This window comes from Doryrhamphus excisus, chromosome 10 (assembly GCF_030265055.1).
Source record: "Doryrhamphus excisus isolate RoL2022-K1 chromosome 10, RoL_Dexc_1.0, whole genome shotgun sequence".
In the NCBI taxonomy this organism is placed as follows: Eukaryota; Metazoa; Chordata; class Actinopteri; order Syngnathiformes; family Syngnathidae; genus Doryrhamphus; species Doryrhamphus excisus.
In genome coordinates this window covers 7,985,571-8,000,470 of record NC_080475.1, presented here as the reverse complement: position 1 = coordinate 8,000,470, position 14,900 = coordinate 7,985,571, and the positions used below count along the sequence as shown (strand labels likewise).

The window sequence follows — 14,900 nt, the reverse complement described above, 5'->3', positions numbered from 1 at the left end:
GCTTTTTTCACACTTTCAGACTTTATGAGTATGAAGATCCTAAAAAACCTCAGCAATGTCAACAGTAGCTATATTTTACACTAAATCATTAACATAAACATTGTTCAAAATGTAAGTGTTGGGCATTGAGTTCGGAAATACAAAAATACGTAAAACCACAACCTCATTTTGGGCTTTCCAAAAACTCAGAGGTTTTCCCCGCTGATGAAATCGTCCAGGTGAAACTCTAAATAACAAAATAATCATTCAAATGTACATATTTGTTGATATGATGCACACACAACAAGGAACAACTTGGTGCTCTGTCTCTGCCTACCACCGTGAGGCATTCGGGTGCTTTCGTAACTGTGAGTGTTAGGTGCTAATTGTTTTTTACATTTTTATTCACATTCCCCCTGTGGCAATTTATTTACCCCTTTTGGAACGCAGGGCTCACACCAACACTGAGGTGGCACACCGAGTACATAACATAGTACATATATAGTACACCACATAGTACATAACATAGTACATATATAGTATATAACATAGTGCATAACATAGTACATAACATAGTACATATGTAGTACATAACATAGTGCATAACATAGTACATAACATAGTACATAACATAGTACATAACATAGTACATATATAGTATATAACATAGTACATAAAATAGTACATATATAGTATATAACATAGTACATAAAATAGTACATATATAGTACATAACATAGTACATACATAGTACATAACATAGTACATAACATAGTACATATATAGTACATAACATATTACATAACATAGTACATAACATAGTACATAACATAGTACATATATAGTACATAACATAGTACATAACATAGTACATAACATAGTACATAACATAGTACATAACATAGTACATAACATAGTACATAACATAGTACATATATAGTACATAACATAGTACATAACATAGTATATATATATAGTACATAACATAGTACATAACATAGTACATAACATAGTACATAACATAGTACATATATAGTACATAACATAGTACATAACATAGTATATAACATAGTACATAACATAGTACATATATAGTACATAACATATTACATAACATAGTACATAACATAGTACATAACATAGTACATAACATAGTACATATATAGTACATAACATATTACATGACATAGTACATAACATAGTACATGTCATAGTACATAACATAGTACATAACATAGTACATAACATAGTACATATATAGTACATATATAGTACATAACATAGTACATATATAGTACATATATAGTACATAACATAGTACATAACATAGTATGTATATAGTACATAACATAGTACATAACATAGTACATATATAGTACATAACATAGTACATAAATAGTACATAACATAGTACATAAATAGTACATAACATAGTACATAACATAGTACATATATAGTACATAACATTGTACTTAACATTGTACATAACATAGTACATATATAGTACATAACATAGTACATAACATAGTACATATATAGTACATAACATAGTACATAACATAGTACATATGATCATAATATCATAACATTGAATGTATCTTCCTCACTATAATAATGTATAACATCCACATATAAAACAGCAAGCGGTACCACCATAATAGATGCAGACCTGGGTCCACAAATCTCCACCGCCACATCTGCCTTATGGAATCATGGAATCACGGAATCACGGAATCACGGAATCACATGGCTTTTCATTAGCTCTGTGTTGTCAGCCACCCTGGCAGCCGTCATGGCCGCCTTGATTGCCATCTCTCGCTCTCATTTACTGTGTGCAAAGATAATCAGGAGGATGATGATGATGTTGTGAAGTGAAGACCATCATCATCATCATCATTATCATTTCTTGTCATGATCACATGATCACATGACAAGAAACGTCAGTGAGCATGATGATGTCTCTTTAAATATGCTAATAAGCACCACAGGAACGTTGCATAAAGAGTTTTAGTCATTTCACATCTTAAGCCGAATACCCAGAATATTATAGCATATGTATATATATGGATACATATGAATATTTCTGAGGACAAACACAAAGACTATCAGAGACTCTGGTATGCTTCATTTGACTAAGTGCACTCACTGCAGTGCACTCAGATGGTATGCTCTGCTGGAAACAAGACCAAAATATGTGAGTTCCTGGGGAATGTGGTGGGGGGGGTCTAGATATTCATAATGATATACATAATGATATTCATAATGATATTCATAATAATGCATGATTTACTTGAAGCTGTCAGAATTCTGGCTTTTCAGCGACTTCTTCTTGTTGAGTTTATTGTTCTAAGAGTACTAAAGGCGGTCAGTATCACATGATTGGCAGGATAGTATACTTTGAATATAGATTCAATAGTACAAGTAAAGTATAAGTAAAGTAAATAAAGTAAGTAAAGTATAACAGCTTCAGCCCACCAAAGATGACAAAGGCTATTCGGGGGCCACACAGAACCCTGGTTGAGTCACCAGAGGCGTTAGCGTAGCTGTAACGTAAATATACAACGTGTAGTGATGCTATTATTTGGATGAACTATTTCATCACTTCATAGATAGAATAATGTGCCATCTTGGGTTTTTCTTTTATGGAGGTTTCTATTGTTGTTCTAGATGATTAGCTTCTTCCTGTTGTATTTCACTGCTAGCAAGGCAGCGTGTCTACTTTAAAAGTGGGTCAACGAGGGAACAGGAAATCTAAATTCACTTGTCTGTCTTGCTGCCGTCTTTCTTACTGCACACCAATACATTCTTTCACGCATGCAAGGGAAAGTAACTATCATGGATCCACAATGAAGATTTCATATTTCATATGTATATATATTATTTCATATTTATTTCATCTGACCCTCAACCCTCAGTCACGGTTACGGCTTCAATCAGGGTGGCATTGGTCCACCTTCTCTCATGAACTACCGTCATTTCTGTTATTATGCTCATTTTTCTACCCTTTGTATTGAGTTACGGACTCCTATAGAGCAGCTACACACAATAACCCGCACGGAAAACTTTTTTGATTTTGCAGAATCTGCACCTATTCCAGCTGTGTTTGCATTTATTCCACCCATGGACCGCCTCCGGGCATGCCCACTCCGCTGTGATTGGTCACACGCCAAAAGTGCCTCTGAACTATGAAGCATATAAGGAAGTCCGCCCCTCTGTGACATCACAAAGGGGAAGTTTTACCACGCCTTTTCAAACGGAGTGTTTTGAACCATCCTAAACTTTTTTCAGGACTCATTTCCAAATCCCCAAACCTCCTTATCTGAAACCTTTGGCATGGTTTAACACCAGAACACAACATTCTAACTACATTTATAGGGCAGAAAAGTGGAAAAAGGCATCATAGGTCCCTTTAACCGATTTAACCGAAAACCCGATTCCAAAAAAAGTATACACCGTTTTGTGAAGTAAAAAGTCCCCGACTCTTCCTCTGTTCATCCCAACAGGGTTTGATAGGGTTGAGTTCAAGGACAGTCAAGTTCTTGGACATAAAACGTACCCAACCATACCTTCATTCTGCTTTTTCCAAACTATTCCCAAACTGCTGAAAACAGAATTCCACAATGAGATCCCTGTGATTGGAATGGTTCATTTGGCCCCGGCCAGTAGGATTCATGGGACCGAGAGCAAGTGAAACAGGTTCAAAGACAATAAGGTCTAAAATGTATTTGTCTCGGGAATGGCAGCATGTGATCCGGAAGAGTCCATCCCAATACAGTTCAGGGTTTCCAGTCCATACGCCTCAGGTACTAAGTGCCTTGTTGTCTCGCTTGAGTCTGCACATCCGCTGAGTGTCCATTTCCTGTGAGTGGGTGAAGTGCAGTCGACCATCGATGGTGAAGAGGATAAAGTCAGAAGGAGAGAATGGCCGTGCTGTCATTGAACCCATCGTATGGCTGGACCCCCACTGTTGTCGTCTGGAAGTGTTGTCATTGAATGGCATTGCCTCAGCCGGTCACGTGTCATCTGTTGGGGGGGGGGGGGCAAGGCCACCGACATCCCAAACGGCCCAACGGGTCTCTAAATGCCGAGACCTCCCAAGAAGATGGACTTTGATAAGGACTCCATTACCACGGACGCTTTTAGTCGGATTCATCAACTCAGCAGCTCTTAAAATGATCAATAATAAAGGGAAGTCAGATCAAACTTCTGCAGGGGGGGGCGGGGGAGGAGGGGGGGGGGGACTCACTGCCTGTCCATCTCCTCCAGTCACTCGAAGCTCTTTTGCTTGTGTGTACCTTTTACTGGCTCCTCAGTTTTAGAGTCAAATACCGGTAAATACTGTATTTGTGAGCCTCTGGAAAATAATCAAGTTGGTATTTTCTTGCTCTACTCGTCTGGGCAAGTCCTGCCCTAGATTGGATGAACAAATTGATGGCTTAAATCAGCACAATAAGGATCTTGTGAAAACTTGTTTTCCCTTGTGGTTTCTTATGTTATTATAGTTCAGATGCATAAATGAGGGGGCAAGGTTTTGTGTCAATCAGTCAATCAGCCAATCAGTGTCATTTCAGCTCTTGAGTAGAGGTGTCGGGGGGTCAAAAATGTTCACAAAAGTTTTTGTACTTTGTACTCAACACAGTAGTCCGTGTACCCTGTACTGTATCCGTAACTAACCACTGCTTTTCACATTTTGATGATGTTGGCATTGAACTGCCAGCTAAAGTGGACTTCCAGCTGCTATTGACGGGCTGTCAATGTGATGACCGTGGCGGAAGTCCAGTGTTGTGCTAGCGTTAGCTAGTCATTAAAGTCATCGCATCTTACCTTTATGCATCCCCACATAGTATCAGCATCGGGGAGCAAGTATGGGGTAAAAGAAAAAGGGGTAAATCCATCCAAATACATCCTTACATCCCTCTGGGCATCGGAGAATGGTAGGATGGTGCGTTCAATGACAGTGAACAGAGTAGTACAAATCACAGCTTGTGCTAAACATTAAAAAAAGTGGAGGATTTCTAATGAATAGTTACATTATTGTAATAAAATCATATTTACTGTAATATAATGATGAATTTCTATGTATTTGAACGTGTTTTAAAAGAGAAATGACATTGAGTTTGTAATTTGGATGACATGTTTTATGACTATTGTCCTGTTTTAGGTATTTTCATTTGTACATTTCATGAAGGAAAAGTGCATTGTGGGAAATCTTTAATAATAATCCTTCCTGAATGTTCATAAATAGGCTTTTTACTCACAAACATTTGGAATTTAAAAGCGGTATCATAAATAAATTCATCTTATTTTGAGCTGACACAAATATACAAAAACATGTTAGTGTGAGAGGTCTCACTCGCTCACATTTTGTATCTGCTGAATGTTTCTTGGCAAGTTTAAGAGCTAATATGCTAATAATAATAAAAAATAGTCATATAAAAATATGCTTGCTGACTGTATTGTTTTAAATACTTCACAAATTGATATCCTATTACATAAAATGTGACGTAATTATCGTTGGCGTTGCACATTGAATGGTTTACCACAAAGAGATGCTGAAAGTGCTGTGATTGGTCAACGTTGTTCCTGGTGGGAGGGGTTTTGTTTTTCTGTTCCTGAGACTAAAAGCTGCCACAAACAAAATGGTGGTACCTCGTGTATGCTTTTGTAACCGTACCGAGATGAAGCTTTCCAGGGTCAGCTGGGAAACTGTAGAGTTGCCATGGTGACAGATGTCGACGTGATGAATCCAAGCGACTATGTGAGCCCTACGAATCAGAAATGTGTACATCAGTCAGAGATGCTGATTCTTTCCGATGCGGACTTTGACATATCGTCTTCACTCTGAGTGGGTTGTTGATTGTTGAAGGAGTGAAAGCTTCTCTTTTGATACGTGATCTTTGTTGATGTCTGGAACTAGCTAGGAATGGTGTAGCCGGCTGTGTCTCGGCACTGTGACCCAGGTTGAACCTGTGCAGAAACACTTGGGAACACAAACCTCGGGGTCTCGGGTTGGAAGTCAGAGAAGTCGGCCATGGAGGGGTGCACATACCACATTTACCAACATTTTTTATTTGCTCTCCGACTGAGCTAAAGAGGATGTTTGCTTTGACTCGGACTTTATTTGTCACACGACTACAAATGGAACCAACAGATGCTTTTGTTAGAATGTCGTATTCTCGTGTTAAACGATGCCAGAGTTTCAGATCATGATCCCTGAAAGAAGTTTAGGATGGCTCTGAACGCTCAGTTTGGAGTTTTTCTAACACTGGCTCTCTGTGAACGGCTGTGAGGCCCCTGTTGTTGGATGTAGGATTGTTGCACGGGATTCGAACGTGAGGAGACGTCTCATTCAGGAAAAAAGTCTTACAATAATAATTAAATGAATGAATCAATATATACATGTCTGTTTTCCTCTTCCTTTACCTCCAGACAGGCAGGAAGATGGTTGCCAGGTTATTGCATCTTTGTCCACCTTTTTCTTGGAATTAGACTCACTGTATCCCGCTGCATCCCGGTAAGCCAGTGGTTCCCAAATAAGTTAATTTGCAGTTCAAAAAATACACTGGCAGGTTTACCAAGCCACCAAGAATAAACAAGAACCAAAGTTTTTCCTTCTATTGTACACGGAACCGCCCGACTGCCTGCTGCAACGCGTCTACGCACAAAGTAGACCACAATGACCACTAAGACCACAATGACCACTAAGACCACAATGACCACTAAGACCACAATGACCACAAAGTCCACAAAGCAGCTCATTTTTGGAGATGAATCGTGTTCTGCGTCACAGGAAGGGAAATCCCAGAGGATTCATGACGTACGTTGCGTGTACCGCGGATGGTCAAAACACTGCCATGGTGGGGGTGGTTTGGAGGGGGGGTAACAGGAATGTAAGATAAAATGCGGAAGTAGGCACAGAATGCGCTGCAGGAAATCCGCTGTTTTGACTCCGAAATCAGGAAAAAGCCAAAGAAAGAAATATATTTTCTGACTTTTTTTCTGTAAAGAAGAAATTATTTGAATTTCATTTATTTTATAAATCGTGTTATTATATTTTTCCCGAGTTCTTTTTGTCTGTAAAGAACCCAGAGGGGGTAATTTGATCTCGACATGGGTTACTAATATTTACTGTATTTATGTGGGGCTTCCTAAAAACAATAAATGTTTACATTTTTGCACCCCTGCCATCGTCACACTTTTTGTTCCAAACTGACCCTGGCCCCCCATCAGGGGAGGGGAAAGGCCCTCAGCTGTGATGAAGGGTAAAAGCTCTGGTCAGGACCCAAGAGATGAATGTGAAGCATTGAACTGTGTTTGCATGCAAGAGACAAAACGCCCCAGACATCAAGTAGCCATCCAAGGACACACTGAGAAGGAACTTAGACTTGAGTCTGAGGAAGACAGGAGGAAGGCGGTTGGGGGTTGCGAGGTTAAGACAGAAGGAAAATGGGGACAAGACAAAAAACCAAACAGCCCAGGGCAAGTATCCCGTTTTATACACTGAATCAAAGTGGATGTCCACTTCCCCACCAAACCTCGGGTCACTTCCTTTAGGGTGACATCACAACGTCTGCTGTCTCTCTTTTTTCCTGATAAAACTTGGGACTGTTCAGTTTCTACTTCCGGATCGGAGTCGGGATCCAAAGCATATGATTGTATGTTAAAAGCGGACATCAATTCCTATTCAGTTAGCAGCACAAAACCGGAACTCTTTCTATGTGCTGGCGGTGGGACCGACCACCCAACCACCCGACCACCCAACATCCCGACCACCCGACCACCCAACCACCATAACAGACGTAATCCAATGAAATACAGCTGGAATAGGTGCAGATTCTGGAAGAACTACAAAGCTTTCTGTGTTGGTTATTGTGCGTAGCTGCTCTATAGGAGTCCACAACTCAATACAAAGGGCCGAAAAATGAGCATAATGGGTGGAACTGGCGTGTAAGTGCGTGTCAATCATGTGATTGAATTCCAAGTGAAAAAGCTATTCTTCCTGTCAACAGCGTCTGTGTTTGGCAGAGTCAAACAGCTGCGGCTATTTTTATATATCCACTCTTTGTTTTTATTTCTCTCCCGCTTCCAGTCCTCCGGCCACCTCCCGCCGACCTGCCCGCTGCCTTATGGGTACGCCGCTGGGCGTTGGCCAAACGCTAGGCTTGTTTTTTCACCATGTGATGATTAAAGGCTACGTTAATGTGAACATGCGGAGTCAGGTTGCATTCCTACGTTGATTGACGCGTGGAGACCCAACGTGACACCAACAGCCTTCTGTGCTCTTCCCACAGACTCGTACTCGGCGGCAGGCAGTGAAGGCAGCATCTCTACCTCTGTGGCGTCCCTGCCCCCGCAGGCTTCAGGCAGCTCAGCCCCCGGCTCCCCCGGCTCCAAGCACTCTGTGAGCACCCTGAAGAAATGGCTCACGAACCCGGTTCGCAAGCTTAGCGCCGGGGCCACGGCCAAAGGGCAACGTCAAATACGCAAACTTGAAGGAAAACCTGAACTTCTTCCGTCCCACAGCCACAGCCAGGATCCGGGCAGCCCCCCGAGGCCCGGGGACCCTCTCACCATCCTGCCTGTCACACACACACAACTGGTGAGCGGTGAACATGTCATTGGGGGTCACATGAGTGGGCTTAGCCTGTTGTGGTTCAATGCGTACTTCAAGGCAACCATCTTGGAAGGAAACTGGAGTTCTGGTATTCCCGCGTGGTTATCTTTTTTCTAATTTGGTCTCGCTCTCAGGACACAAAATGTCTGCTGTCTCTACCGTGCGCTCTTCCAGAAACTCCCCTTCGGAGAACGGCTTTCTGGTCTTTGCTAATTTGTACGCCGGAAGAGAACTTGCCTTCTTGGATGGCATTATGTCGGGCGAATGTGTTTTTCTGGGCCTGCAAACTAGCTACCAAGTTTAGAGCCGTAGCCGCCATTTCTTGTGTTGACGGTTGTTAGCATAATTAGCATGCTTGGTGGAAAAGTGACGGCCGATGTTGTAGTCCTTTAACAGTTTCTTGACAAATAAGACATACAGCCTGAGAGCGGACTTCGGTGAAAAAGTATTTTGTTGTCCAATCGTTGAAATCAAACACTCGGCACTCACTGTCCACTTTTCCTGGACTTACTCATTGCTGCAGATGGGTCGGAACCATGGCAGGTTATTAACAGAGCGACTAGCCAAGATCACGTCAGTGTGTCACTGCGTGTAATGCGCCATCTGGTGGAAAGACCAGGAATTACAGGAAAATCAATATCGCAATTTTACTTCATTTCAGCAATTCCTTATCGATCTTTGGCGGGACGCATGAAACAAACCAACGGGGCCGGATGTGGCCCACTCCAGTTCTAGAGTCTAGAACCATGGTGACAACCGCAGGGGGGCCCAAAGTCATTTTTTTCATGGGCCCAATTCCTTGCCTGCTTCAGACGGACCTGCTGTGATGGTGCAAATCCCATATTGATGTACGCTCATGATCAAAATGTTAAGAACTGTTTAAAAATGGCAAGATTTACATTTGGTACTTTTGGATCTTAAGGAGGTTCTTTTCTAAGTAGCTCTTCAAAATACAAAAAGAAGACATTTTAGTTGGAGAAAACATTTATTGAGAAAAATAACCCAAAAAAACACAAAGTAGCCACAGGAGGATGTTTGCATGAAAGGACACGGCTAATAGCATAGGAAGCAATGGCGCTGTTTGGTATCACACTCTACTACATGATGATGATGATGATGATGATAATGATGATGATGATGCCGTGATTGCGTGACACAAGGAGTATGAAAAGTGGGTCATTTCGATGAGTTTTTGGGTGAGGCTTGGGAGATTGGTGACGTAATAATGCTAATTAGATGAGTGACTATTCATAACAAACTTTGGGTCATTTCTCATTTACAGTATGCATTTATCGATGACCATTTTCAAGCTACAACCTTTTGAAATAGTCACACCAAAATGTAATATTTTCTTTAAAAAATGAAATAATAAAGTGGGTCTGGATCCATACTATATCATATAGACATATAGACATCGAGACATATAGTCATAACTCCCATGTGACTTTGTGTATCTGTGTGTGCACCAGGAGTGGAAAGACGGCCTGGCGAGCCCCGAGGATCTGTCGCCAGCGACACTCCAGTCCCCCGGTTACGTAACCCACTCACTGATTGGCTGCACGTCACTGCTTCACACGCAGGTCTGTCACCACAAATACTATGATATCAAATATCAAATATCAAGTGTTCCATATGGACCACCAAATGGGACTCAATGAAACAAATGAATACATCTTTCTATAATTTACTAAATGTGTCATTTATTCATTAAATCAATAAATAATTCATTAAATAAATACACTATGAAATAATTCCATACAGTACATGAGTCATTAAAAGCGTCTTTAAATAATTGAAATACCAGTTCATTTAATCTAAACATACACAATTATTTATGGTTGAATTATTTCACTGACCTGTGGTTACATGTTTATGAATTCATTTCATCTGTCAAAGTTCTTTTCGTTTTGTTCGCTTCCAATCTTAAAACTGAAGAAGGTGTGTAGCTTCGTGTTACGTCATATCATATATCGTGTATTCGCTGAAAGAACGCAGCCAAGATAAATTTAAACAGGAAAAGATCAAATTTAATCTTGCTAATATTTTATAATGTTTTATATGGATATATATATTATTTTTAAAGAAAAACTGGACTTGTGAATAAAGTATAGAAGTGTTTAGATTATAAATAAAGCAAATCCAATTGGAATATTTGGGTCCATGAATACTGGCGGGGATCAGAAAAGCATCTGCACCCCAACATAGTGAGTCTCACACATCGAGATAAATGGCAAGGAGTCTTATCGGAATCCGTGGCTCCTGGGCAGATCCCTGTCGGACCAGGAAGGGCAATGTTGGGATGCAACCAGTGTCATGTGACTCACATTGAGCATGGCAAACGCACGTAATCAACAATGAGCTGACGCTGCGGGTTTAAGAATAATACTTTCATCTCTCCACCAAACACTTGGAGCCTCTGGGTCGGGTTTCACTTTGTTGGTTAGGTTTCACTTTGTTGGTTAGGTTTCACTTTGTTGGTTAGGTTTCACTTTGCAGGGGAACAAAGTAGCAGCAAACAGCTGATAAAAACCATCTGAGCTTTGGGGCAGAAAAAGGTCATTTGTGTCATTTGTGTAAAACATCCCGAGCCTCTAATAAGATTACACGAGGAGGCTGAGCTCAGTGCTTCCGTGTTTGGACTGCCAATCTTCCAAGAGAAAGGCCAAGAGAGGTGGAGGTAGATTGAATTATTGCTTCATCCGTTTCACAGCTCTCTTTTTCTGTCCTTTATGACCCTTCATGAAGTCATGGAAGGATGATTTATTCCTCATTTCTACTCATCTTTGTCTCAATAACTTAATACCACTCAGCAAGTGCATGATGCTGTTGAGACACGAGTGTCAAAAAGACAATATCGGAATTGTTTTCCATGAGAAACGGGGTTCAAATTCTTGTTGGCCTACATCAAAAAGACACAACAACACCAATTACCGCTGCTTTGGTCTTTGGTCTTTTCAAAAGAGAACAAACGTTATTGTCTGATATCCTCAATATCGTCTTTGGGGATTCATTTTTCCAGATGTTGACATGAAGAGAGCATGTTAAACATGGGGGATGGGGGGTGGGGGGGTCTGCGAGTCCCACAGTGGGTGTGTGCTACAAAGGTAACACAAGACAAAGACAAAAAAACAGTTAGCAACTACGTACAAACACCGAGTCAGTCCGTTCACTCATGTTCACGTTGGTTCCGACTCAACAGCGCAACAACACGTGACGACTCGTCGGTCATGAACGAACGGGTCAAAAGAACTAGTTCTTTTTTGTGAACGGAATGAACGAGGTCACCGACAGTGTTGGTCAATGTCTCGGTCTTTCTGTCAGCTAACCCCACCCACCCATCACTGTCGCTGTCATGTGACCAGAAGTGAGGTTTGGCAACAACCCAAAAGAATATGGAATATTTTGACGGACATGACTAGGGTTGGGAATGGTTTGAATTTGAGTGATTCCGGTTTCGATTTTCGATTCCGATTCTTTTCAAAGGTTGGGTCATAAAAAGTTAGCATGGTTTAAATGAGGGCGCTAACCAAAGTTCTTGTATGAAATGTCTTAATGTTATAATATTACGTCATGCACAGGCATTATTTCTTCTTCTATGGTTTGGTGTGTCACATGGTTCCGTCAGCACCACGCCCAAGTGCCTAAGTGCCTAAGTCCCTTGTGTATGACATCGTTTTCACTCAGTGGTCCGTTCCCATTTGGGTACAACTATTTTACTAATCCAACAAAGTGTGGACGCTATTTTTTTCAACCCGTCAAAAAACAAAAAAACATTCCCAAAGTTTGCTTCATGGAATTGCAGGGAGACACTTCCTTATAGTCGTTCTATAAGTTCATGGCTTAAAAACAAAACACACCAGAAGGACATGGGGGTGATTATGGAGGTGATTCTTCCTTGAACTTTTCCACGGAACATCTGGATGTGATCAAGGAGCCTGATGAGGAACTTGTCAACCAAGCCACAGCTTGGCGCTCTTAGTGGGGCAAAACAAGCCACGGGGAGTTGAGGGCTTCAGGGAGTCTTCTCCTTCTCCTGCCATGCTGCTCTCTTTACGTGACAGCTCACACAAAAAGGTTAAGCTTAATGACGGGCAAAAAGTACACTTCCCCTTTAAGTCCTCAGTGAAGGACACTGAGGTAGAGAATGCATCACCCGCCCTCCCAGGTATTTATAATACTTGTGATGCATCACATTAGGATTGAATTGTCAGATGGTAAACAAGAAAATAACATTTATGCGGTCATAAATCAGTAATGGAGGCTGCTGATGTCTGCTGTAATCGTTTGCTCCCAAGTCAAAACTCAATCAAGACGGACTCTTCATTTGTCAGCTTCTGGAGCTGCACAAGCAACATTTCATGCTTATCTCCTCATCGCTTTCCCTCTAGCTATCTGGGGCTCGAGTCCGCCGAGCTATGGCAATCTCGGTCTGGTTCTTATCCTTCAATGATCGCTACATTTTTGCTACATTTTTACATTTTGCACCTGAATTTCACATTCACATAAGTTCCTCTGACTGCCTTCCTGTGGCTACCCTCAGGACGCTCAGGACGCTCTGGACGCTCAGTCCACCTCTTTCCTGATGGATGACACCTCCAGCCAATGGTCTTCAGTGGCTGACACTGAGGAGGAGCGGAGAAGCGCCTTGGAGAAGAGCTTGTGAGTTTGTGTTTTTCAGTTGGTGCGCCCCCGCCTGGTGTAGAGCTCCTCAAAGTGCTTTACATCAGAGATATGACTGCATTTGAAGGACGTGTCCTTCCTTGGTCTCTCCTCAGATACGTACTGAAGGAGCTTATCGAGACGGAGAAGCACTATGTAGCAGACCTGGGCCTCATCGTGGAGGTAAGGTTGGCTCATCTGGCGGGAAAAAGCTCTAAATCCATATCCTCGTAATATGCGCATTTTCCTCCAGTCATCCAGTCTCCAGTTTGACGAGGATTTTAGGAATTAGCAGCTTGCAAACGTGTCAAAGCAACGCCTCATCTGGCGCTTGATGTACCTGGAAATATTCCGGTTCATCCAGAGGTCTTCTCAAAGGAAAATCATGTTTGGATAGTATGCAAGTGCAGTATAAATGTTGCTTTTAGAGTATATTTGATGGGGGAAAGTGAAAACATATTTCTATGTTATTGCTGTCACAAATAGTCCAGTTTTTCTAGACTACTTTTCTTCTCTTCACACTAAATTCTGCAACACTTTTCATCTTTTTATTATTATTATTATATTTTTATTCTGCCATGTCTTTCTCCGACATGTTCCAAACTATTTAAAATCTTTTCCACACAAATATGTTGCACTTATTCACACAAGGTGTACCGAACTTTCTTCACTTTTCCACATTTCCCAAATTTCTGGATTTTCTTTTTAGAATTTCCTGGTGGTGGAAATCACTCACTTATTGCCGTGGCTCAATTATTTTCCGACATCCCCCCCCTTCCAGGGGACAGAAATATTTGTACCCCCCCCCCCCCCCCCTCCAGATTTGATAATACGTATTTATTCATCTCTACTGGACTGTCAGCTAAAACCAGGGTGATGCAACAACATGGAGATCTGTGAAGCATACAAGCGTATCCAAACTGCATGTTGAGTACAATAAATGTGTACGTGTTGGCACGTACCTCCCCGCTAGCACTGCCTTGTAATAAGATGTAATAAGATGTCTTCTGACAACCTAAATAGTAGAAGAAGTACAAGTTTTAAACAACCTTGTACAGGCTCAGCGGCACTCAAGTTACTGGAAAATAGTCAGGTTGTGCTTCATTTTATGGTATTGTTCCTAGTAAATAATAGTAATAACTCATTGGCCTTTATGAACTATGAGCATCTGTATTGTGTTTCAGGGCTACATGACCAATATGAACTCCAAAGGTATACCAGAGGACATGAAGGGAAAAGACAAGATTGTTTTTGGGAACATTCACCAAATATTTCACTGGCATAAAGAGTAAGTCCTCCACCGTGAGATGAGAATCGTGGACTCCTCCGTTCCTCCTGGTTCTTTGTGTCACGTGACGGACAAAGGAAGAATGCGCCAAATGACTCCGTGGCTGTGTTTCCTGTCTAGCTATTTCCTGGGAGAGCTGGAGAAGTGCTTGGCAGAGCCGGAGAGACTGAGTCAGCTCTTCATTAAACACGTGAGTCTCGCCGCCGTGTACACAAACACACCATGCTCATCCGGTCTGGATGGCTTCCTTGCGTCGCGGTGGAAGTAAATAGACGAAACATGCGGCGTCTGTTGATGCTACCCTGTGCTGCCTTGCATCCCTCGTCAAGTTTGGGTCAGACACAACAACGGGGACTACTA

At 41.6% G+C, this 14,900-nt stretch overlaps 1 protein-coding gene across 5 annotated transcripts in view; it reads left to right on the top strand.

Moving 5' to 3' along the window:
* Window positions 1-14,900, top strand: part of LOC131136428 (rho guanine nucleotide exchange factor 25-like) — a 68,893-nt gene that overhangs the window by 46,425 nt on the left and 7,568 nt on the right. For 4 of the 5 annotated variants that reach the window (XM_058083226.1, XM_058083225.1, XM_058083227.1 and 1 more), the window contains 6 exons: window positions 8,271-8,578; window positions 10,063-10,173; window positions 13,134-13,252; window positions 13,369-13,435; window positions 14,437-14,540; window positions 14,661-14,730. In XM_058083226.1, the coding sequence (XP_057939209.1) occupies window positions 8,271-8,578; window positions 10,063-10,173; window positions 13,134-13,252; window positions 13,369-13,435; window positions 14,437-14,540; window positions 14,661-14,730 (779 nt within the window). The remainder of the gene's footprint in view (window positions 1-8,270; window positions 8,579-10,062; window positions 10,174-13,133; window positions 13,253-13,368; window positions 13,436-14,436; window positions 14,541-14,660; window positions 14,731-14,900) is intronic. The other variant, XM_058083229.1, reaches the window with a different exon arrangement.